Source organism: Lissotriton vulgaris, chromosome 1_2, assembly GCF_964263255.1.
Source record: "Lissotriton vulgaris chromosome 1_2, aLisVul1.2, whole genome shotgun sequence".
Taxonomy (NCBI): Eukaryota; Metazoa; Chordata; class Amphibia; order Caudata; family Salamandridae; genus Lissotriton; species Lissotriton vulgaris.
Window position 1 is genome coordinate 347,795,037 of NC_141686.1, and position 23,360 is coordinate 347,818,396.

Sequence of the window (23,360 nt, forward strand, 5' to 3'; positions counted from 1 at the left end):
GAGCCACACTACTTCACTGTTGCGGAGTTGTCGGGGGCGAGACGTCTGCTAGAGTTGTTCGGGCGGCTGTCGGGCTTGAAGGTCAATTGGCCCAAATCTTGTCTATACCCGTTGTGACAGGGAGAGCCGTGCCCTCTCACGGCGCAGGAACTCCGATGGGAACCTCATTGTCTGCACTATCTCGGCGTTTATATCTACCACACCCCGGCGGACATGCTGGATGGTAATATCAATCGCTGTATTACTGCCCTGAGAGGATGTATGACCTTCTGGGCCACCCTCCCACTCTCACTAGCTGGTCGAGTCTCCTTGCTTAAGATGGTGGCTCTGCCTAGGTTATTGTATTACTTTAGGACTCTTCCAATATGGGTTCCGGGCTCCGTTTTTCGTCGCCTGAGATCGTTGACCATAGCATTCTTATGGGGCACGGGCAGGCGACGAATCGCGCTAGATACCCTCTTGCGACCCAAGGATGAGGGAGGCATGGCGGTGCCTGATTTCGAAGGCTATTATCTGGCGGCTCAACTGCAGACTTTCACTCAGGAGGTCGCGAGGGTATATCGAGGCCCGGAGCATTCTAGAGATGAGGGCACTCCGCGGCATGTGTTGGCATACATCACGCTGCATCAGAAGCTGTTGCTTAGAGATTTGACGGTGGAGGAACAGACGTTCCGACTTTGCTGGAACCGGGCGCGCAAACGAGCGGGCATCCGTCGCATGTATGCTCCGGAGATCCCGCTGGGAATGGTCACAGCCCTGCCTCATGGTGGGGATTGGTCGAGATTGCTAGGCTGGGAAGAGGCTGGGGTTCAAATGCTAGGCGACTTGTATGAGGATGGTGTATTGCTTCCGTTTCAAGAGTTGCAGGAGCGGTTTGACCTCCCGCGAGGTGATTACTTGTTACATGCGGCAATAACGGGCGCCATGCAAGATCACTGGGGAGAGGGATTGCAGGAACCTGCGACCTCCATGGCGTGCCAATACACAATGATTTACAACAAGGGGTGGTGAGGGACAGAGTCTCTGAATTAAGCAGAAAGCTCTCACCCAGTCAAGAGATCAGGGCTAGATCCAACACCGTTTTTTAGCTCACTGCACCATCCCAGTTTCAGAACCTGGCTGTATGCAAATTAGTCTGTTCCTGTCCCAGTGCATGATGGGAACAGGGCAAACCAAACTACAAAAGCCAATTCTTACACTGGGAAGGAAACAAGCTCCCGGGGACCGGTTTCTGGCATTACAGCCGTCTTCGGCCCGGTTTGCTTGAATCCTGATGGTGCAATGAGCAAGGGTCTCACATCTGAGAATACCCTTCCACGCTTGGGGTGGACAAAAATATTTACAACAAGGGGTGGTGAGGGACAGAGTCTCTGAATTAAGCAGAAAGCTCTCACCCAGTCAAGAGATCAGGGCTAGATCCAACACCGTTTTTTAGCTCACTGCACCATCCCAGTTTCAGAACCTGGCTGTATGCAAATTAGTCTGTTCCTGTCCCAGTGCATGATGGGAACAGGGCAAACCAAACTACAAAAGCCAATTTTTACACTGGGAAGGAAACAAGCTCCCGGGGACCGGTTTCTGGCATTACAGCCGTCTTCGGCCCGGTTTGCTTGAATCCTGATGGTGCAATGAGCAAGGGTCTCACATCTGAGAATACCCTTCCACGCTTGGGGTGGACAAAAATATTTACAACAAGGGGTGGTGAGGGACAGAGTCTCTGAATTAAGCAGAAAGCTCTCACCCAGTCAAGAGATCAGGGCTAGATCCAACACCGTTTTTTAGCTCACTGCACCATCCCAGTTTCAGAACCTGGCTGTATGCAAATTAGTCTGTTCCTGTCCCAGTGCATGATGGGAACAGGGCAAACCAAACTACAAAAGCCAATTCTTACACTGGGAAGGAAACAAGCTCCCGGGGACCGGTTTCTGGCATTACAGCCGTCTTCGGCCCGGTTTGCTTGAATCCTGATGGTGCAATGAGCAAGGGTCTCACATCTGAGAATACCCTTCCACGCTTGGGGTGGACAAAAATATTTACATCACCACCCCCTTTTCTGAATCGATTTTGGCCACAATAGGTGTGGCAGGGTATACTCAGACATGAGTCCCTTTCTCACTGCTCCATCAGGATTCAAGCAAGCCGGGCCGAAGATGGCTGAAATGCCAGAAACCGGTCCCCGGTAGCTTGTTTCCTTTCTGGTGAAGAATTGGCTTGGTAGTTTAGTCTGCCCTGTTCCCATGATGCACTGGGCCAGGGACAGACTGATTTGCATATAGCCAGGTTCTGAGCTGGGATGGGGCAGTGAGATAAATAACGGTGATGGATCAAGCCCTGATCTTTGGACTGGGTAAGAGTGGTCTGCTCAATTCAGACACTCTGTTCATCACCACCCCCTTTTCTGAATCGATTTTGGCCACCATAGGTGTGGCAGGGTATACTCAGACATGAGTCCCTTTCTCACTGCTCCATCAGGATTCAAGCAAGCCGGGCCGAAGATGGCTGAAATGCCAGAAACCGGTCCCCGGTAGCTTGTTTCCTTTCTGGTGAAGAATTGGCTTGGTAGTTTAGTCTGCCCTGTTCCCATGATGCACTGGGCCAGGGACAGACTGATTTGCATATAGCCAGGTTCTGAGCTGGGATGGGGCAGTGAGATAAATAACGGTGATGGATCAAGCCCTGATCTTTGGACTGGGTAAGAGTGGTCTGCTCAATTCAGACACTCTGTTCATCACCACCCCCTTTTCTGAATCGATTTTGGCCACCATAGGTGTGGCAGGGTATACTCAGACATGAGTCCCTTTCTCACTGCTCCATCAGGATTCAAGCAAGCCGGGCCGAAGATGGCTGAAATGCCAGAAACCGGTCCCCGGTAGCTTGTTTCCTTTCTGGTGAAGAATTGGCTTGGTAGTTTAGTCTGCCCTGTTCCCATGATGCACTGGGCCAGGGACAGACTGATTTGCATATAGCCAGGTTCTGAGCTGGGATGGGGCAGTGAGATAAATAACGGTGATGGATCAAGCCCTGATCTTTGGACTGGGTAAGAGTGGTCTGCTCAATTCAGACACTCCGTTCATCACCACCCCCTTTTCTGTATCAATACACAATGATGGCGGCCGGGACCTTTAAGGCGGTAACCTGTCTGTACTCCAGAATGTTGCGGGAGGCTTTGCAGCCGCTCACAGCTTTAAAAGCTAAGTGGGAATTGGACCTCCAAATGGAGATTCCTGATGCAACTTGGGGCCATTTATTGCGGAGGGCGCGGAAGAGCTCAAGGAACGCTAGGTTCCAACTCATACACTTTTATATTATTCATCGGGCATACCTCACGCCAGGGAAACTACGGCAGTACTTTGGGGTGGAACAGGCGGCCTGTCCCAGATGTAACACACTTGGGGCGGATCTGGGACACATGCTGTGGGATTGCCCTGCTTTGGGGGAATACTGGCAGGAGGTTGGGAGGGCCCTGAATAATGCTACCGATAGGGAAATACAGTACACCAAGGCAGTGGGGGTGTTACACTGGTTCCCACTTACGTCCAAAAATAATAATACCAGCCGATTTATAGATTTGGGGCTGATCCTGGCAAAGAGGGAAATAACACGAAATTGGAAATCGAAAGTGGGACCCACGTATAAACGATGGTATGGCGAGTGTCTGAGGTGGGCAGCCTGTGAAAGCACTTTGAAGTACCAGATGGCTAGGAGGACCGATGATGAGAAAGCCATGGAGAGGGCGACAGCGTGGGAGATGATGGTACAGGCACTCCGGGATGATAATGATGAGGAGGAAGGAGAGGATGCGGACTCTGTAGCAGCCGACCCCATTAGCGCACCTAGGAATACACCTTAGCGAATACATAAGTCCTTCTTATACACACCAGACCTTCTTCTCACTGAGATTCTAATTCAGCGCTGCCACGGGGGGGGAGTTTGGAATTGGGGAAAGTTGGGGGGGGGTTGATGGGGGTGGGGGAGGGGCGAAAATTTCAAAAGCAGTCCACGTCCTCCTGTGAATATGACTATGGACATTGAATTATGAAGCGGGGAAGGGACTCAGTGCGATGGTTGCTCTGTCTTCTGCCTGGAGACGTGATGGGGAAATCGAATTTATCATGTACCTTCCTGCTACGTTTACTGGATATGCCATAACGATACTGTCTGTACAATTATTTTGGTGCTGCAATAAAAACGATGTTACAAAAAAAAAATCCAATGATATTATTTGGTAGAATGTTAAATAGGCGGGCTGAGTTCCATATTGCCTTAGATTGTTATATAGGTAGGATTGTAGATTGGATAATTGAAGTATCTTTCAATAGTTAGTTACATTTGTTTTTCTTATTTAATCCTACAGCCCTGATGATACCCCATTGAGGACGAAACGCGTAAACGAGTAGGCTGTATTGTGATATATTTGACCATCAATTGAATTGGATTCATTTGATGATCTTGTTTTGTGAAGCATCTTTGAAAAATAATACCTGAAGTGGAAAGAAAAATAAAAACCCAAAAGAAGAAGCAAGCCTGCTATAAAGAGTTTCTTTTTCTGTTTCATGATTTATGTCTACATATGACTTTTGATAGATTGCATTTCCAATATAAGATACTCCTTGGTTTTGGTATACAATTGTTTATTCTAGTGGCCTTTTGTGGTGGGCCATTCCAAGTAGAGTGTCTAAAAATATTTGTAACTAGATTGTGTTAAGAATTGGATTTCACAAAGTGCTCAGAATAGGGTAATCCTCACCACATAGCACAGTTGTTTCAAGACAAGGTAAAACCGGGAGGGAAGAGCGCAGCCGCTCTGTCTTACCTCCACAACTCCGATATGCTCCAACCAAGGTCCGCGGTAGCAAAAGCGAACTAGTACGGGTCCGCGGTCTCAGGATACCAGGAAGGCCGGCAAGGATCTCAATATCCAACGCCTTTCCTTGGCCGTGTACGCTATTTATGGACGTTTCCGGTTCTTGCGCTGATCGCGCTAGGCATGCTGGTGCTTGTAGTCTTTACACGCCAGCTGGTTACGATGTTCCCGTGACTGGTTTGTGCTGTTGTCACTGAGCTGCCGGGGTGCAAAGGGGGGTGGTTCATGACACACCCTCCGACAGCCATTTCCGGGCAAACCAAATTGGAACAGCTGTTCGAATCGGTCATCATAATCGGTCATTCGGAAACCGTGTCCATAGAGCTGTACGAATCAGCTCTGAAAGGCTCGGGCTGTGCAAATACCTTTCGGACCTGATTCAGACTGCTCGTATGATTTCCAGACATCATAATCGTTGGAAAGCTGTACGATTCAGTCAGAAACAAGGGTTCCAAATCTGATTCTGTAACACCGAATCCCATCCAGAGCCCTTCCAAACGATATCGTAATCTGGACCTTAGTTGCAAACTTCTTCTTCACTTAGTTTCTGTGCTCCACCCTGTGGAGTTTCCAGCTTACAGTTCTGAGGTTCTCCTACTCTTAAGTTTCCTGTGACATCTTGGGGCATATTATCAAGGACCGGTGTTAAAATTATCGCTGTTTTATTGGCAGGAAACTGCCGATAAAATGGTGATAATGGGCTTGATAATATGCCCTTGTTAATTCCCATAGAAGCCCATGTTAACACCAGAACATGGGCTTCTATGGGAATTAACAAGGGCGTATTATTAAGGCCATTATCGCCATTTTATCGGCAGTTTCTTGCCGATAAAACGGCGATAATTTTAACACCGGTCCTTGATAATATGTCCCCTTGACTCTTGATACAACAACTGAGGTCCTATGGCCCGTCTGTCTCGGTGTTCAAATGCTTTGTTCAAAGGGGTGGTTTGTTGTATAGGTAGATATCATTACCTTTTTCTTGGACGTCATTGCTACATTAAAAAAGGGTATACATTATGTCAATTTGTGAGACTTCTGTGTATAATGCAGTATAATCATATGATTTGTTCTTGTTGTTGCCAGTTTCCTACTCTAAGCCATTTTTGCCAAATGACGTCTGTCTCAGAACCCGTCTTGGAGAAGATGAAAGACACCCTGGAAGACAAATCAAAGTTCACGTTGATGAACTTTCCAAAGGTTCCCATGAGGGCTGTAAATGAGTCACAGAGGAGGACTCCATCGAAAGACGTTGACCTGCAAGTAAAAACTATCATGAGAAAAATAGATCAACGGATACCCAAAGTAAGCTTCACCCACCCGGATAACACAACGTGTGCGGCAAAGAGCAAGGTGTCCATCATAAACCCCAGAGATAGCTACTGCGAAGGGGACAATGTGACCATTCAGATTGACGTGTTCGATTACTTGGGCAACAGGAAGAAATATGGAGGCGACTTCCTACGAGCGAGGATCTACTCGCCAGATCTCGGGGCAGGGGCTTCTGGGAAGATTGTGGACTTCCACAATGGATCATATCGTGTGCAGTTTATCTTATTCTGGGAAGGAAAAGTGAAAGTGTCGCTGTTTGTGATCCACTCCAGTGAAGCGGTGGCAGCTCTATGGAGGGGACGCAATACTGGTTATAACTACATAGACCATAAGGTGAAATATACCAACGCAACGCATGAGGTTGAGGCCAAGTGTGGGTATGACCTGGACACTGAGGAGGAAGTCTGCAACTTGATGGAGGCGTTGGATGAGTATCCCTTCTACTGCATCAGACCTGCGCACATGTCCTGCAGCTCGATAACTAAAACGACCAGCTACTACACCGGGCGCTCATACTTCACCGAGCTGGAGCGGCCACTCTTTGACAAGTAAGTGCCTCGCCTTAGGCAATAGATGTTCACAGGGTCCATGTTCTAGCTCTGTTGGCAACAGCTTTTGTGTATTTGTGCACCATGTCTCCAAGTTGATGACTCTGGGGTACCCATGAAGAAAGATGGGTGCTTAGTAAGAAGATGCTGCTTAAAAGAGGGGGGTTAAGGTCTTAGCCTATCAGCAGGGCAGAGACAGTTGCCCATCAGTACACGTAGATCACGTATTTGTGCACCACACTTACTCTAAAAGGGGCAGAAAGCTGAGGAGGCGTGAAGTCCATCTGTGTCCTTCAGATTCCACTCAGATCTCAGGATGCGCTGGACCACGTCACCTGATGAAATGGACAAGTCCCTTGTACAACACTCACTAATGACGTCATCATATACATGTGGGTATGATTGGGCTTTATATATCATACAAGTATCGACAAAGCAACTGAACATTCTACAAGAGAAGCTTCCAGTAGGGTTACCCTGGGGGGAGGGGATATGTGAAATGTACCCTGGGGGAGGGGCTGTGTGAAATGTACCCTGGGGGAGGGGCTGTGCGAAAGGTTCCCTGGTGGGAGGGGCTGTGTGAAAGCTACCCTGGGGGAGGTGCTGTGTGAAAGGTACTCTGGGGGGAGGGGCTGTGTGAAAAGTACCCTGGGGGAGGGGCTGCGTGAAAGGTACACTGGGGGGGAGGGGCTGTGTGAAAAGTACCCTGGGGGAAGGGGCTGTGTGAAAGGTACCCTGGGGGAGGGTATGTGTGAAAGGTACCCTGGGGGAGGGTATGTGTGAAAGGTACCTTGGGGGAGGGGCTGTGTGAAAGGTACCCTGGTGGGAGGGCCTGTGTGAAAGGTACCCTGGGGAGGTGCTGTGTGAAAAGTACCCTGGGGGAAGGGGCTGTGTGAAAGGTACCCTGGGGGAGGGTATGTGTGAAAGGTACCCTGGGGGAGGGTATGTGTGAAAGGTACCTTGGGGGAGGTGCTGTGTGAAAGGTACCCTGGGGAGGTGCTGTGTGAAAGGTACCCTGGGGGGAGGGGCTGTGTGAAAAGTACCCTGGGGGAAGGGGCTGTGTGAAAGGTACCCTGGGGGAGGGTATGTGTGAAAGGTACCCTGGGGGAGGGTATGTGTGAAAGGTACCCTGGGGGAGGGTATGTGTGAAAGGTACCTTGGGGGAGGGTATGTGTGAAAGGTACCCTGGGGGAGGGGATGTGTAATAATTAAGAGTGACAAAAGAGAGTGCACTGGAGAGGAGCAGATCGATTTTATGTATTATTATTTCAACTTTTATACAGTGCAGGCTGGACCCAAATGGTGTCAATGCACTTTACAAAAGAACCAAGACAATACAAAAGAACTTTAGTTTTGTTGCATTGCAGTTTTCGGCAGCCAAGTTTCAAGATGAAAATGACAAGCAAACACAACCCTATTCTTTTGGTGATTTCCATGTAGTCTTCAAATCCTTGCCCTGACTTGAGTAACTGAATTTACATATTTTTTAACCATATTTTGTTGAATTCACAGTCACATCTAATTCCACATTGCATTACAGCAATATATCAAGTTCTTCTTATCTTACAGTAGAACAATATGTGAGCTCGGAATTACATACATATGCATATCTGTCAGATGAACCGGGGTCAATGAAGTCTCCCCCCCACCCCCCCGCCCCTTGCAGATCCCCCCCCAGGCCTCACCTGAGCTCAATGTTCTATCACAGTGTAAGGTTGATGTGTGCCCTATCTTAACCCTTCCCCTTCTATTGTGCAGTTAATTAGTTGTGTTCTACTTTATTCCGAGGTGTTGAAGTTCGAATCCTCCTGCTTCCTGTCCTATCAGACTTCCTCTGGGCGTCGGTCCTGTGGCGCTTGATTCGCTGAGGCGGGTTCTGGATTCTGGGGGCCACATGTGCAAAGAGGTGGCGGAGCGAGGCGATAGCCGTCACGGTTTAATGCCTCTCTCCGCCACTTCAGAAACGCAAGACTGCACCATATTTACAAGAACATGGTGCAGCCTTGCGATTCCCCCTGCGATGGCGCAGAACTTAGCAGTGTAGCGCCAACACAGGCACCCTTGCCCCAGAGTGCACGGGTGTCTACATGCAGAGGAGGATTGTTTATGTGTAGGAAGCTGTCCCTTCCTGCACATAAACAATCCTGAAATGCCATTTTGTCACTTTCTTGTGTGCTGCTTCGTGCAGCACACATGAAAGTCACAAAAAGGCATTTATTTTAAGGATTGTTTATGTACAGGAAGGGGCACCTCCCTGTACATAAACAATCCATGGCATTTTGCTTTTTCCATGTATGCTACAAAAAGGTAGCACACAGGGAAAACGGAAAAACAAGGAGAAATGAAGCATTTCTCCTCGTTTCGCCAACTTAAGACCAGTTTTACCTAGCCCTAATTTTGGCGCTGCCTCCTATGTAAACTGCCCTTGTACATATGGGGCAGCGTCAAAATCAATGGGTGTTGTGGTGGATGGCCCACAGCAACACCCACTGCCCACCCCCCTCATGGTAACCACAGCTTGAAAGGAGGCCTTATTTACAAGGCAGCGTTAAGCCACGTTAAGTGGCCTAATGCTGCCTTGTAAATAAGGCTAAGCCCCTGCCGCCCCCACAACGTCAATAAAAGTGATGTTCCCATGGCGATAGGGGCTTGTACATAAGCCCCTCTGCGCCTTCTACTGAAGCCTCTCATGCACTTGCTCTTTCAATAGAACCAATGCCCCACCGTGCATTTCTAAGGAGAACCCTCCCTTCAGAGCTCGCCCATTGTTTTAGTTATTTTTTCCACGGTAACAATCGGGGTCCCTCCTGCGGCTTCCAGTGCCTTGTTATTACTCTTTTGGCCAAAAAACAATGTCAGGTCTTGAAACCTTCTGGTGACCCATGTTTTAGAGGTATGGGGAAATAAGCCCAGTAGGCAGTGCGCAGGGTCCTCTGGTATAGGGCGGTCTATAGTCTCCTGAAGTGTGTCAGTCCCCTATCTCCATTAATCCCGCAGCACTGAGCATGTCCGGAGCATGTGTAGGATATCTGCTCCCACTTCTCTGCATCTTGGGTTCCTTGCCGGAAGAACCCAGAGAGTCCGCCTTCCACCATTCAAGTCAGAGGCCACAAGGATCTTCACTCAGCCCCACCCTCTTCAACGTATACATGAGCCCCCTCGCGGCCATCGCACGCCAACACAACCTCAACATCATCTCCTACGCTGATGACACTCAACTGATCCTCTCACTCACCAAAGACCCTAACACCGCCAAAACAAACTTACATAAAGGAATGAGAGAAGTAGCCAAGTGGATGAAGCTCAGCCGTCTGAAACTGAATTCCGACAAAACAGAAGTCCATATCCTAGGTACCCCCCCCTCCGCCTGGGACGACTCGTGGTGGCCAGAGTCCCTTGGAAAAGCACCCATCCCGAAGGACCACGCACGGAACCTGGGCGTCATTCTGGACTCCTCACTCTCGATGACCAGACAGGTCAACGCCTTTTCATCATCTTGCTTCAACATCCTTCGCATGCTCAAAAAAACATTTCGCTGGATCCCCACCGAAACTAGAAAAACGGTCACCCACGCACTGGTTACAAGCCGCTTGGACTACGAAAACACCCTATACGCCGGTACCACCGCAAAACTTCAGAAAAAACTCCAACGCATCCAGAACGCATCAGCCAGACTCATACTAGACATTCCGCGTAAAGACCACATTTCTGGTCACCTGAAAAACCTCCACTGGCTCCCCGTCAATAAGAGGATAACATTCCGCCTCCTAACCCACGCACACAAAGCACTTTACGAACTTGGACCCGAATGCCTCAACACACGACTTTCCTTCTACACCCCCTCCCGCCAGCTACGCTCCTCCCACCAAGCCCTTGCTGCTGTACCTCGCATCAACAAAACCACCATGGGAGGAAGATCCTTCTCCTACCTGGCAGCCAAAACCTGGAACTCACTTCCCACTCACCTTTGCCTCACTCAGAACCACCTAGCATTCAGAAAACAACTTAAAACCTGGATATTCGACAAGTAATTCCCCACCCTTCTCCAAGCGCCTTGAGACCCTCTGGGTATGTAGCGCGCTATATAAATCATTTGAATTGAATTGAATTGAATATATAGAAATATTTATTGATCCGGCCCGGGGTAAGATATGCCCTATGCAGTATGAAATAATGAATTAGGCAGAAACGGGTGTTCCTCAACACTCTAGGAGTCCCAGTTTTTATGTTTTCCAGGCTTTGTTCTCTAAGGTGATATTTAGGTCCTCTTCCCATCTATCTCGGAGGGTGGTCAGCGGTTGAAGGGTGTCCCCGCCTAGTGCTCTATAAAGGCCTTAATCCTACCCTCTACCTATGTATCTCCAGGTTTCATGGTGTTCCAGTAGTCCCTACCCCCCAATATTCCAGGATTGTCGACGCCACCCCTCCTGTGCAGTAGGAATTGCTGTGGGGAATGTCACAGCTCTCCCAGAATTCTTCAAATTGGAGTAGCACCCCATCCCTAAATAACTCCCCCAGTTGGGATGCCCCCGCCTCCCAGTCCTTCCCATTGCCCCCCATGTGGTAACAGGTGCAAAAATGTTATGGGGAGGTCAGGAGAATAAAGGACCAGGGCACATGTCTTCTGGAGGCATTGTCTGGAAAATCGCTGAACTACTTGCAGCTACCCGCTCCCTCCTTTTGGAACCCTGCGCATTCGTACCAGCATTCTCAGTAATGTGTTGAGGTCTGGTATAAATGGCCTCGCATCACATTCCGGCATATGTTGCTCTCCAATCATAAAGGTGAACCAATATACTTGGCCTGTGTGGTAGTATCTTTCAAAGTCAGGAACCGCTAGGCCCCCCTCCGCTGCTGGTCACTGCAATGTTTTCACTGCCACCCGTTTGAGCCCCATACCGCAGAGGAAACACACCACTAAAGAATGTAACTCCGAATGCCTTCTAGGGGGTAGCCATATTGGAAGTGTAGTAAAAAAGTACAATAATTGCGGCAATGTCACAATTTTTTAAAGAGTCACCTTCCCCCAGTTATAAAGGGAGCCCTTCCAAAATGTAATTCTGGTTTTCAAAGATCTTATAGCTGTCCAGATATTTACCTCAAACATGTCACGGTCCGTGGTGTGGTATATCTTTACTGCTAAGTACTCTAAGCACCTAAGTTCCCATTGTAGATTTCCTAGCTCAGGTGGGGGGTTCCCTATTTTTTGTTCGGGGAAACAATCTGGACTTTGGCAGTTAATGTGTGGGCCTGACATTTCCCCAAATTGCGTCATTAAGTCCCTAGCTCCCATCAAATTGTTGCCTGTGTTTCCCAGGAAGTCATCTGCATATAATGCTGTATGATGAACACTAGCCCCAGGTGTATCCTCTATACTTCATATTAGCTCTTGTCAGGCAGGCCAGAGGCTCCATAGCCAAGGCAGAGAACAATTGGGCGAGGGGGCACCCCTGTCTCGTACCATGCTGCACGTGGCATTGCTCCAATATGGTCTTAGCTGTTCTAATTCCAGCTAATGGGCCCATGTAGAGCAGCTTCACCGATGTCAGAAAACCTTGTCCCATTATTTGTATGACACTGTATAGAAATTCCAACTCTAGACTATCAAATGCCTTTTCGATATCTACGGCAAAGACAACTGCCTCTCCCCCCATCCTGCCACATGCTTCCCTGATTGCCAGCAGGTGTCTTATATTGAGCGCTGCAGTCCTACCCGGGATAAATCCAGCCTGATATGGATGTATGAGTTCTGTCATGAACGGCTGCAGTCTTGTTGACAATATCCTGCTGAGAATCTTGAAGTCTAAGTTGATCATGGATAGAGGTCTATCGGCTCCACAATCCCGCAGAGATTTGCCTCGCTTGACGAGGGGGACTATCAACGCCTCTCGAGTAATCCTATGGAGAAGGCCTGAAGGAAACAAATTTCTGATAGTCCGGACTATAGTTACCACTAGCCCGCATATAAAATAAACGAACAACAAAGTAGTTGGCAATGGAGAAGGTCGAATCGTTTATTCAAATCAATGCAAACCCTGACAGGGGAGCCTCGGTCTACACGACCCTTCGGAGGTGCGCAGAGGAGACTGACTAGTACAAGTGATACAAAGCATATATACGTTTTCACACATTCAGGTTAACGCCCTACAAGGAAAAACACAAGTTGTCAGTAAGCCAGCAGGAAGACCCATATAAGGCACCACTAAATGTTGGTAGCTAAGCTGAAGCTATTCCGGGGGTAGGTCAATGAGGTGCCTTCTTGTCTATCTGGAGCCCGGGGAGTACAGCAACAGGCTCTGCTGAAATGCACGCATCCCACGAGAAAGGCAGGTGTGACCTTGAGTTTCCCTGAGCTACACACTAAAGATCAGAGAGGGAAACTAAGCATGGCAACATGGTTTCGTGGCGAGGGCTAACTCACGAGACTTCTGGGAAATGGTACATGAACACGGGGAAACGAAAGAACTGGCCGTGGTTATATCAATAGGCCTGCATGAATAATGCAACAAGCATACGCATATCTACATGATATTATATGGTTATTCTTATGTATACACAGTTATATGATACATAGTGGGCCAATCATGTATATATATAATTTTATAACCCAACAGACTGCCCTTTTGGCCTACTATGGCCAATATAACTGTTCTACTCTACAAACACCCCTTCACCAATCTGCATGAGGTCTGCTACCTCCTACTGAATCATTTGCGTCTCTATCTTTTCCTGTCGGGAATTGGTTAGGGCTGAGGTTATTTTGGTGGCACAAAAGGTGCAACACGCTGGGCCACATTGAAGACATATGCAACAGATAAAAAGCACCCCAAAGGCTCCTGCTAAGATCATAAATATTTTCCAACCCCAGGTTGCGAGGAGGCCCCAGAACCATCCACTAAGGGACCAAGTGCCGTTCTCTTCATGAAGTTCACTAGCTAATCGATGTAGTTTCTTAATTGCAAGGTGTATGGTAGGGGCCGAATCAGGAATAAACACGTAACAAGAGCAGCCAATCACGCGACAAGCTCCAACCCTGTCTGCCAGGATGACATCTAAAACCATCCGATTTTGAAGAGAAACAAGCCTCGTAGCCTGAAGTTCAATAGTAAGGTTGGTTAAAATTTCGGTCGTGGTCTGAACCACATTTTCCACTATTCTGGACAGGCGTCTTATGTTCCGACTATTAAAGATCGGACCCCAAAATGGAACCAGGCCCTTTGAGATATCTTCAAATTGCTGCAGTGAGGTATCTGTTTGATCTGTACTGTCAGTATCATAACTTCTAATGGTTCTATTATATTCTACCTTTCTTTTTACCAACCGATGGGTCCTGTGATAATCCGAAGGGGCAATAGAGACAGGGGGATAAAGAAAAGACAGATAGCACAGCCCGGACCATCCTCGAGGGAGCCAGGTATAAGCATTTTCCCCACATACAAAATATACATTAGGAGGTGTGATCATTGGGGGAGCACTGTCAGTCTGCAATGTATAGGTGTAATTACAGGTACTACTCCCGACCTTAACGTGACCCCGCCCCCTAATACAGATCAAGGAGGTGGCATTGATTATGGGGATCGGGAATGCTTTGTCATTTGTAACATTTCATTCCTGAAAATGCTGGAAATACAAAGTAGAATTGAAAAGTTCAAAATCCTGCATTTCATCCTGTAACCAGGTATCATTAGCATTATCGGTATATACATTCATACACGCATTTGGATCTAAGGAACCCTGACCTCCATCCCCTTCAGCATCAAATCCTTGGTGTCGCTCTATATATTTCAAAATAGCTTCATAGTCTTTCTCGGAAAATATTTTAGGATTTTCAACATAGTGTGAATACATTAATGACAACAATTGCCACCAGGCTTCGCAACTGGCTAGATAAGACAAAGGAAGGGAGAAAAATAACTCATGCTGATGCATGACTGACGGTAATAATCCACAAACCCAACAGTTCGTTTGTTCGTAGTGCTGTGGGTTTGATGCAACATTTCTATGAAAACATTTTTTGAATAAGTCTCCCTATGTCTAGCCTTATGTGGAGGCAAAGAATAAAAGAGATGTTCTTCTGGAGCAGGAGTAGTTTTAAAAAATGTCAGCACTGGATGCTGAAATTCTAAGTATATAAACACACACATCATTATTACAGTAATTATAACAATACAAGCAACAAATGCCACCTTCACTCTAGTGGGCCATCCGGAAAACAATTGCATATCATGAATAGAACGCCGAGGGGCAAGTGGTCTTTCATCTTCCATCACAAATCGATCAAAGGGAAACATGCTTGCTAAAAGTCCATATCTATCTCGGTCCCTTGCTAAAAGTCCAAAAATCTAAACTTTGTATCCACAGAGGACGCACACCACCAGAGGGTTTCTTCTTCCCACAAAGGGATCTTCTTCCTGTGTCCGTATTAGAGCCTCACAGGCAGACCCTTATCACTTCCAAGGAAAACAACAGACTTTCAGATTCCAGAAGTACGATCGTGGCCCTTAACTCAGTCTTTCTTTCTGAACAGAGCCTATTACACAATGTTCCAAGCTCTCTGCGAGTTCAGTCCAGTGTCTCGCTCAGCACCCCAATCACTCTACTCGACGTTTTTTATCACAAAGTCTTGGTCTAATTTCTTCCATGAGAGAGTGGGGTGCCACGCTGTTTTCGGGGCCGCAGATCGTATCGACAACGGCCAGGTTGCTCTTGGTCAGAAAATAATTCAGTGGCATTGGTAACAGACTCGGTCACCTCTCGTGCTGCCTCGGGACTGGCAATTGCTTCTGATTGAGCAATCTCACCTCCCCCTTCAGGCAACACTGCACTTGGTTGCCCTTTTTCTTGAGCATCCGAAACGGGCACAAAGCTTTGAATCAATTCTCCTTCCTGACTCGGCACTCCGTCTTTGTTTTGTCGGTCAGAGGGCAGGGGCAGCGGGAGGCGCTTGACGTTGCTCGCATGTATCCAGTGTTTGCGGCCATGCACCTTCACCGCCGTCCTCGTCAACAAGAGAATTTGATAGGGATCAGACTATCTGGGCTCCAAACTCGATGTTTGTTGATAATTCTTCACTAGTATCCACTGGCCAGGCTCCAATCGATGTCCAGGACCCTCCGGTAGTGGCTGCAATGTGTTCGATACCTTCTGGTGAATAGAACGCAGATCTTTAGTCAAAGCATAAAGGCAGTCTGTCATCAATGGATAATCAATATCTCTAAAAGATCTGGGCCTAGGGACTCCCCAAACATTGGCGGGACGGCCAAATATGACTTCATATGGGGACAGACCAGTCTTAGAATGAGGATTCGTTCTAAGGGATAGCAAAGCTAATGGGAGGGCATCTGGCCACTTTAATCCAGTATCTGCACAGATTTTGGCCATTTTAAGCTTTAATATGCCATTATATTTTTTGACCAGGCCCGCTGATTGGGGATGTTTAGCGGCATGGAATTTTAGTCTAATTTTTAGTCCATCACAAACACTTTGTACAAGTGTGGCATTGAAGTGGGGCCCGTTGTCCGACCAGATAATTCGGGGCAAACAATATCTAGGGAAAAACTCCTTGATCAGAACTTTGGCAGTGGTATTTGCAGTGGCATCTTTGGTGGGGTAGGCCTCGACCCATTTACTAAAAGCACATACCACCCCCAATACATCCTTCAAATTATTCACACGTTCCATTTGTATGAAATCTATCTGTAGGACTTCAAAGGGCAAAGATGGCGGGGCAAAATTGATACTCAAAACAGATTATCTACCTCCAGGGTTATATCGTAAACACACCGGGCCATATTTGACAATGTGTGCTGCTATTTTGAAAATGCTGGGGTTATTCCATACCGGGTCTAATACTGTGCTAATTCCTTTAGCACTGATATGGGCCGGGCCATGCGCCATGGTGACTACTGCATACACCAGTGCATTAGGGAGCAACCATCGCTGCTTCTCAGATCGGTCTATCCAACATCCATTCTCATCTAGTTTCCCAATCTCCCGTTCCCACTTCTGCATTTCTTCAACAGTCGCTTCTTTCTGTAATTCTTTCACACTTTCAAGGGCAGTAGCAGCACCCCTCCCCCCCACCCCCCCCCAAGCGCCTTTAGACCCTCCGGTAAGTAGTGCGCTCTATAAATGTCTGTGATTGATTGATTGATATTATCAAAAAGAGATGTTTCGGTGGGCCATCGGGCAGATGTACTGAGAAACATGGGACTTCCTTTTTCCTGAGACCTTTCTTTTGCTACTGAATCGGCAAAGGCGTTCCCCTTTCCAGTAGAATCTACAACCTTCTTGTGTGCACTGCATTTAATAATGGCTAACTTCTTCGGTAAGGTTAGGGCAAATAACAATCGATCAATCAAGGGACCATGCTGAATTTTCTGGCCATATGCAGTAAAGAAACCTCTCTCCCTCCAAAGCCTCCCAAAGCTATGGGCAAAGCCAAAGGCGTACTGGCTGTCTGTAAAAATATTCACCTTCTGTCCCTCACTCAATTCACATGCTCTTATCAAAGCTATTAGTTCAGCTGCCTGAGCTGAGTGGTGTGAAATCCTTGCGGTTTCTACCACTGTCTTCAAAGTCGTAATGGCATATGCAGCTGTCGCAGTGCCATCTGGTAATTTAAAACAAGAACCGTCTACATATAATTCTCCCTCTGCTTCGAGTAAAGGGGTGTCAGTTAAATCCACACGTCCCTTTGTTTCCTCCTCTGTTCTAAATATACAATCATGCACATCATCTTTTTTGTCATTCTCAGGAAGAGGTAACAATGTAGCTGGGTTCAAAGTAGCACATCTCTTGATGGTAATGTGTGGGGCAAACAGTGTCAATTCATATCCTGTTAATCTAGCGCTCGTCAGGTGTTGGGTTTTTGTCCTATTTAAGAGAATGTCCACAGCATGCGGTACCATAACTGTGTGATCAGTATTTAGGACTATTCCTTCCGATTGTCGGATGGCCAATGCTACTGCAGCCGTGGCCCTCAAACAACTTGGGAGGGCTCGAGCAACGATGTCTAAAACTGAAGAGAAAAATGCACAAGGTCTCTGTTTCCCACCAAAAGTCTGAGTTAATACTGATAATGAACAACCGTCCACCTCGTGCACATAATGTGAAAAAGGCTTCCGGTAATCTAGAGTACCCAACACAGGTGCTGAACAAAGAGCAGATTTTAAAGATTCAAAGGCTTCTTGGCATTCATCTGTCCAGGGCAAGGGTTCATGCACATCTTTGGTTGTCAAATGCAACAAGGTTTTAGAGAGAAGTGAATAGTTAGGTATCCATTGGCGACAGTAAGAAGTTATGGCAAGAAAAGCACGAACATCACGCTGCGTACGAGGTACAGACATGCTAGTTATAACAGATATTCGTTCAGGAGTTAGTCGCCTCCCCGCTTCCGACAGGAAATGGCCTAGATAGGTCACTTCCGGTCGACAATATTGAAATTTAGAAAGCGACACTTTATTTCCCTTATCAGCCAAATGATGTAATAATTTTACAGTAGCCTCTTTGCATCCCTCTTTTGTATCAGAGGCTACGAAAATGTCATCAACATATTGAATAATCGTATTCCCAGCGGGCAAAATCAATTCATCCAGAATTGCCTTCAAGGCTTGACTATAAATACTGGGTCTTTCAGTATAGCCTTGGGGGGCGCGTGTAAATCTAAAACTTCGCCAGCCAATGAGAATCCGAAGAAATGCCTACTATTGGGATGAATCGGGATGCTGGAAAAGGCATTCTTCAGATCAATTAAAGAAAAGTACTGGGCCGTGGGAGGAATTATGGTCAAAATAGCAGTTATATCGGGTACCACCGGATACTGTGGGACCAATATTTTATTAACCTCTGGGAGGTCAATCACAAAACGATATGTATTCTTATAATCTGGAGCACCATCAACTGGTGCTTTCTTCAAAATCGGTAAAATTGGGCTGTTACATGTATTTGCTGCTGTTTCTTCTACCACCCCCTTTTGAATAAAGTCCCGAATAATGTGCAACAGAGCTCGTTCACCTTCTGGTGAAATTTTATACCGAGGAATGCGAGGCAGCTGTGCATTAGGTTTCAAAGTAATGGACACTGGGGCTATTCTTAACAGGCCAACATCAGTGTCTCCAATAGCCCACAGGGTCTGAGGAATCGTAGAAAATTCGGGAGGAAGACGTTCAGTTTTTGCAAAGTAGTGTGTGTCTGACGGGGAAGGTTTCTGCATGGTCAAATACACTCCATCGGGCGAACAATAAATTTGTGCATGTAACTTCTTTAAAATATCCAATCCCAAAAGGTTCTCACCGCAGTTGGATGTCAACAGAAAGGGTGACTGTATAGAAATAGGACCAACAGTAAAAGGCAAGGGCTTAGAAACGGGGCTTACCACAGGTATTCCAGAGAATCCCACTGATACATTATTTTGGCCAGACAGAGCAGCCCCTGCGACCATGGTATGAGCAACAGAACTATTCATTGCTCCAGTATCCAATAAATCCTTCGTTTTCTTTTCAGTTTTTTCCTTACTCTCGTTCTCTCTGTGCTCATAGTATTGAGCCATACTGAGGATCACGGACGGGGTGGCCGTAGTCCAAGTACTTTCTGCTGCTTGGTGGCGAGACATGATTTACGGGAGCAGATTTGTAACGAATCTGTTCACAAACAATCAAATCCCTCCATCTGTGGACAAATCTTGTCCACTAAAATATATGAACGTTTTCTCAAACCTGGTAAAAAAGTCAGACACACTTTCATCCTTTTTTTGTTTACAAGCCGTTAATTTATCCCAATCTATTTTCTTAGGAGGGAGGAGGGTCTGCATAAATGTGATGATTTTACCCGGCAACGCTAAAATTTCATCTCGAGGTTTCTCACCAGGTTTTTGTTCCTTATCCCAATTCTTCAGCTGATCCCAGGTTCCCCCTAACTCGGGGGCATGATCTGTATCATGTATCTGCCTCCAGATATCAACCGGGATCAGAAGACCGAAAAATAACTCAATGTTGGGGACTGTCATAATAGTGGAATTGGCAGCCTTTGCCAATTCCTTATAATAAGCTGTGGGATTCTTACGGGGATCAGGAAGCTGAGCTTTTAATGTGAGTACCTCACTTCGCTTCTAAGGGGTGTAAACCCATTGTTCCTGGAGCCTTGCGTCTACCCTTGCTCTAGTGACGGTGCCCCCATCGTCTTTTATTTCAGCTAATTTGGGAAAGAAAAGAGGGTGTGCCTCCCTAATAGGATTCTGTGTTCCCAATCGGCACATTTCCGATGCATTCGTTCTCGATATTGTAACAGAACCGCTACATTCTGATACACTTCATCAGCCTGCAACTGAAACTTATGGGCTCGTTCTCTTATATCCCTCAATATTTGAGGAGCGATCCCTTCCCCAAAACACTGTTTCCAGAGCGAAATTAATCGAATCGCCATATTTTCTAAAGCCAGTTGCTGAGCAACCGGTTCGAAATCTTTCATAGTACTCCAAATATCCTCCATTGTATAAATGGCATTCCGCATCCACTGGGACGCCTGATTTACTATTGTCTTTCTTTCCTCCATTCCTAACGCGGATCTAGTAAAGATTCATTGATCACTGGAATCGGATCCAAGGCGTTTAGGCGTGGTACCTAAGTGTGAGCGCAAAATCCGTTCCGCTCGCGGATTTCGCGGATTTTCGGTAAATCCGCAATCCGCGAACTCCCGCGAATTTACCGAAAATCCGCGAATCCGCGAGCGGCGGATTCGGGGGGCAAAAGTTCAAGCCTTCAAGCTTGAAGTTGTAACTATTTTAGGATGGCGCCGGCAAGCTGCCAGCGCCATCCTAAAATAGTTACTAAGTTAGCTTCAACAGGAAGCACTAATAGATAAAATAAAGCAGGAGCTCAAAATGTATCAAAAAAGCCACATTTTCCTCACATTTCCCTGGTGAAAAGTTCTGGAATCTGCGTGGATCCACATAATTCCACCCAACCCGCATTCCCAAAAGTCTTCTGAGAAAAATGATACCTCTCATGTGTGGGTAGGCCTAGAGCCCACCACAGGAAACGGCCCAGTTCTGGAATCTACGTGGATCCACAAATTTCCTACCACCCAGAGTTCCCCCAGGTCTCCCAATAAAAATGATGCCTTACTCGTGTGGGTGGGTCAAGTATCCGTGACAGGCGAGGGCCTAAAAACGTGTTGAAGAGACATCAAAATGACCTATCACAAAACAACCTGGTTTTGCAAGAGGGGTCAACTGGGTTTTTGGCCCCGGGCTCGGTGGCCATCTTCGAAAACTACCAAACCCACACATTTTGTAAAACTAGACACCCGGGGGAGTCCAGCGAGGTATGGCTTGCATGGGTCCCTAAACATTTTCCTACCCAGAATCCCCTGCAAACCTCAAATTTAGCTGAAACAATCACTTTTTTTCAAAGTTCTGTGTGGGAAAGTTCTGGAATCCACGAGGATCCACAAATTTCCTAACACCCAGCTTTCCCTCAGATCTCCTGATAAAAATGAGAGGGTGATTCCATCCTAAAGTCACAAGCCTTTTTGTCGGAGGGGATAAGGCTGGAGCGTCCCTCCATCTTAGAAATTCCAGTCTCAGCCTGCAAAAGTTACTATTCCTGCTCTGCATCTCCCCATACCCCCTTACCCCAAAATCTGTAACAACTGAAGTAAAAAGGCCATTCGTCAAGGTAAGGTTACAAATGAAGACAAGGCGGTACTAAGGAGGGACTAACAAGCCTATTTACGAATCAGAAGCCAGCATTTATGAAGGGCAATGACAAATATGGGCTGAGAGTGGGCGTGGCTTCCATTCCATATTCCAGTATAACAAGACTCGCAGTGCGGCGCACTCTGGGCTCGACCTAAAAAGGAGGTTGATTCTGCAATGGCCGAACCCAGAGAAAGAGCTCTAAAGAGCAAGATGATGGATGATTTTTAAAAGGACCAAAAGTGTAAATATATGTAAGGCTCTCTGTTGCGATAATTATTGTTCTCCATCAGAGAAACCCTGGGTTTTCAAGGCAAAGACCGAAAGGAAGAGGGGTTTTATTTACAATATATGAGTCATGATGCAGGTGAACTGAGATTCTCCACGATGTCAAAGGAAATTTTATATAAACAGTGGAAAGATCCAGATAATTCTGACATTCTGCGATTCTCGAACAAGAGATATTAGGTCAGAGATTTTGAAAGAGATTTTCTTCAAACTCCTAAGGTTTTTTTTTACAACCAAATGTTATTGATTTTCAATGAAACTAGTCACAGTCATATGTCCTCTGTACTTCCAGTCTATTACACAGGACATGCCATTAGCAATCTCGGTACATTTATTAACATGAGCACTAAAAAAAACTTTCCCCCACCCCCCTTGAGTTGCGCCTATGTGTGCTCAGCCTAATCTCTGGAAATTCATGGGTTCTTAGCCGTCAGTAGTTGTCTTAGTCTCTTAGTACCCTTGTCAGCCTTGTTCTTGGTGTTCTCGTCTATTCAGTTCCTGCTCTGGTGGTAGGGAGGCTGCCTCATCATTGTCTGGCTCATCTACTGCCAGTGCACTGACTATATTCTCCGAAGCTCTGGCCCTGTCTATCTTCCCTACCCCTTGGTTAGCTCCCTAAATAGCAGTCTGACTTCCGCCCCCCCATTTCTTCAACTCTCTTTTCCAGGAAGGAATTCTATGCCCCCCGGTGACTTCCAGTTTCTGGCTATCTCTCATTTGGCCAAGAGATGTGCCATGTCCTGAAATCTCCCAGTCGTTTTGTTTTTGGCCGTCTGCGTGAACCATCCTAATAGGAAATATTCTGGGGTGTGCAGGACTCAAACACAGAATGTTAACATTATTTTGGTTTCAATGTCAACGGCATCTAAGCTTTTATCAGAGAATTCCAACCTGCCCAATGTTGTGGAAGCTTCGCTTAATAGGTCTGATGTTGCTTCTAATTTTTCATTGAAGCATATGCCACGCCCAAGTGTTACTTAAACACTTTCAATACCTATATGTTGGACTTGGCCCTTCTGGCAGGTTCACCCCTAAACTTTTTGCTTTTAATGGTGACCTGGTGATGGTGATTTTTTGGGTTGTGCGCACTTTCACTGTGTCCCAGTGGAAAGTGGAGCGCGTGGAGTAAGGTTGGCATGCCCTCCCATAGGAATGCATGGGAATGTCTGTGTCCCTGGTAGTTCCTGAGGCGTGAGGTGTGCATGCTCGAGTTTGGTATGTGTAAACTCAAGTGATTGAATGCTTCGCAATGATGTATGTGGCATGATTGCGTCTTGTGCGGAAGTGCCACTTCTAGTAGATGGCATATTAGTGTAAAATGTGCCTGGCGTGTGGTTGGCTGGAGCTGGCTGGTGAGCCTGGCTCCAGGAAGTCTGTGTGGGTCTGCCCCGGTGGTGAATGGAGAGATTAGCATGCTGATGTGAGGGAGGGGCTGCACCTGGTTCCTGAATGGGGCTGGGCTTTCCCCACACACTGCTGGCTCCGCCCCCTGTGGTGCGTCTAACGACCCTAGCCTCCCTAGTGAATGAAAGGGGTGCTTGAGCCATCAAGGGTTCTCCCACACCCTGCACCTACAGACAAAGGATTGTACAGTATAAGAAGGGGCTGTGTCCCCTTACAATTTGTTCTCTTC

At 47.0% G+C, this 23,360-nt stretch overlaps 1 protein-coding gene across 1 annotated transcript in view; it reads left to right on the top strand.

The window, feature by feature from the left end:
• The window catches only part of LOC147736751 (NXPE family member 1-like), a 191,318-nt gene that overhangs the window by 100,467 nt on the left and 67,491 nt on the right, over nucleotides 1-23,360 (top strand). The window contains exon 3 of the mRNA XM_086953818.1: nucleotides 5,951-6,744. Within this exon, the coding sequence (XP_086809944.1) occupies nucleotides 5,951-6,744 (794 nt within the window). The remainder of the gene's footprint in view (nucleotides 1-5,950; nucleotides 6,745-23,360) is intronic.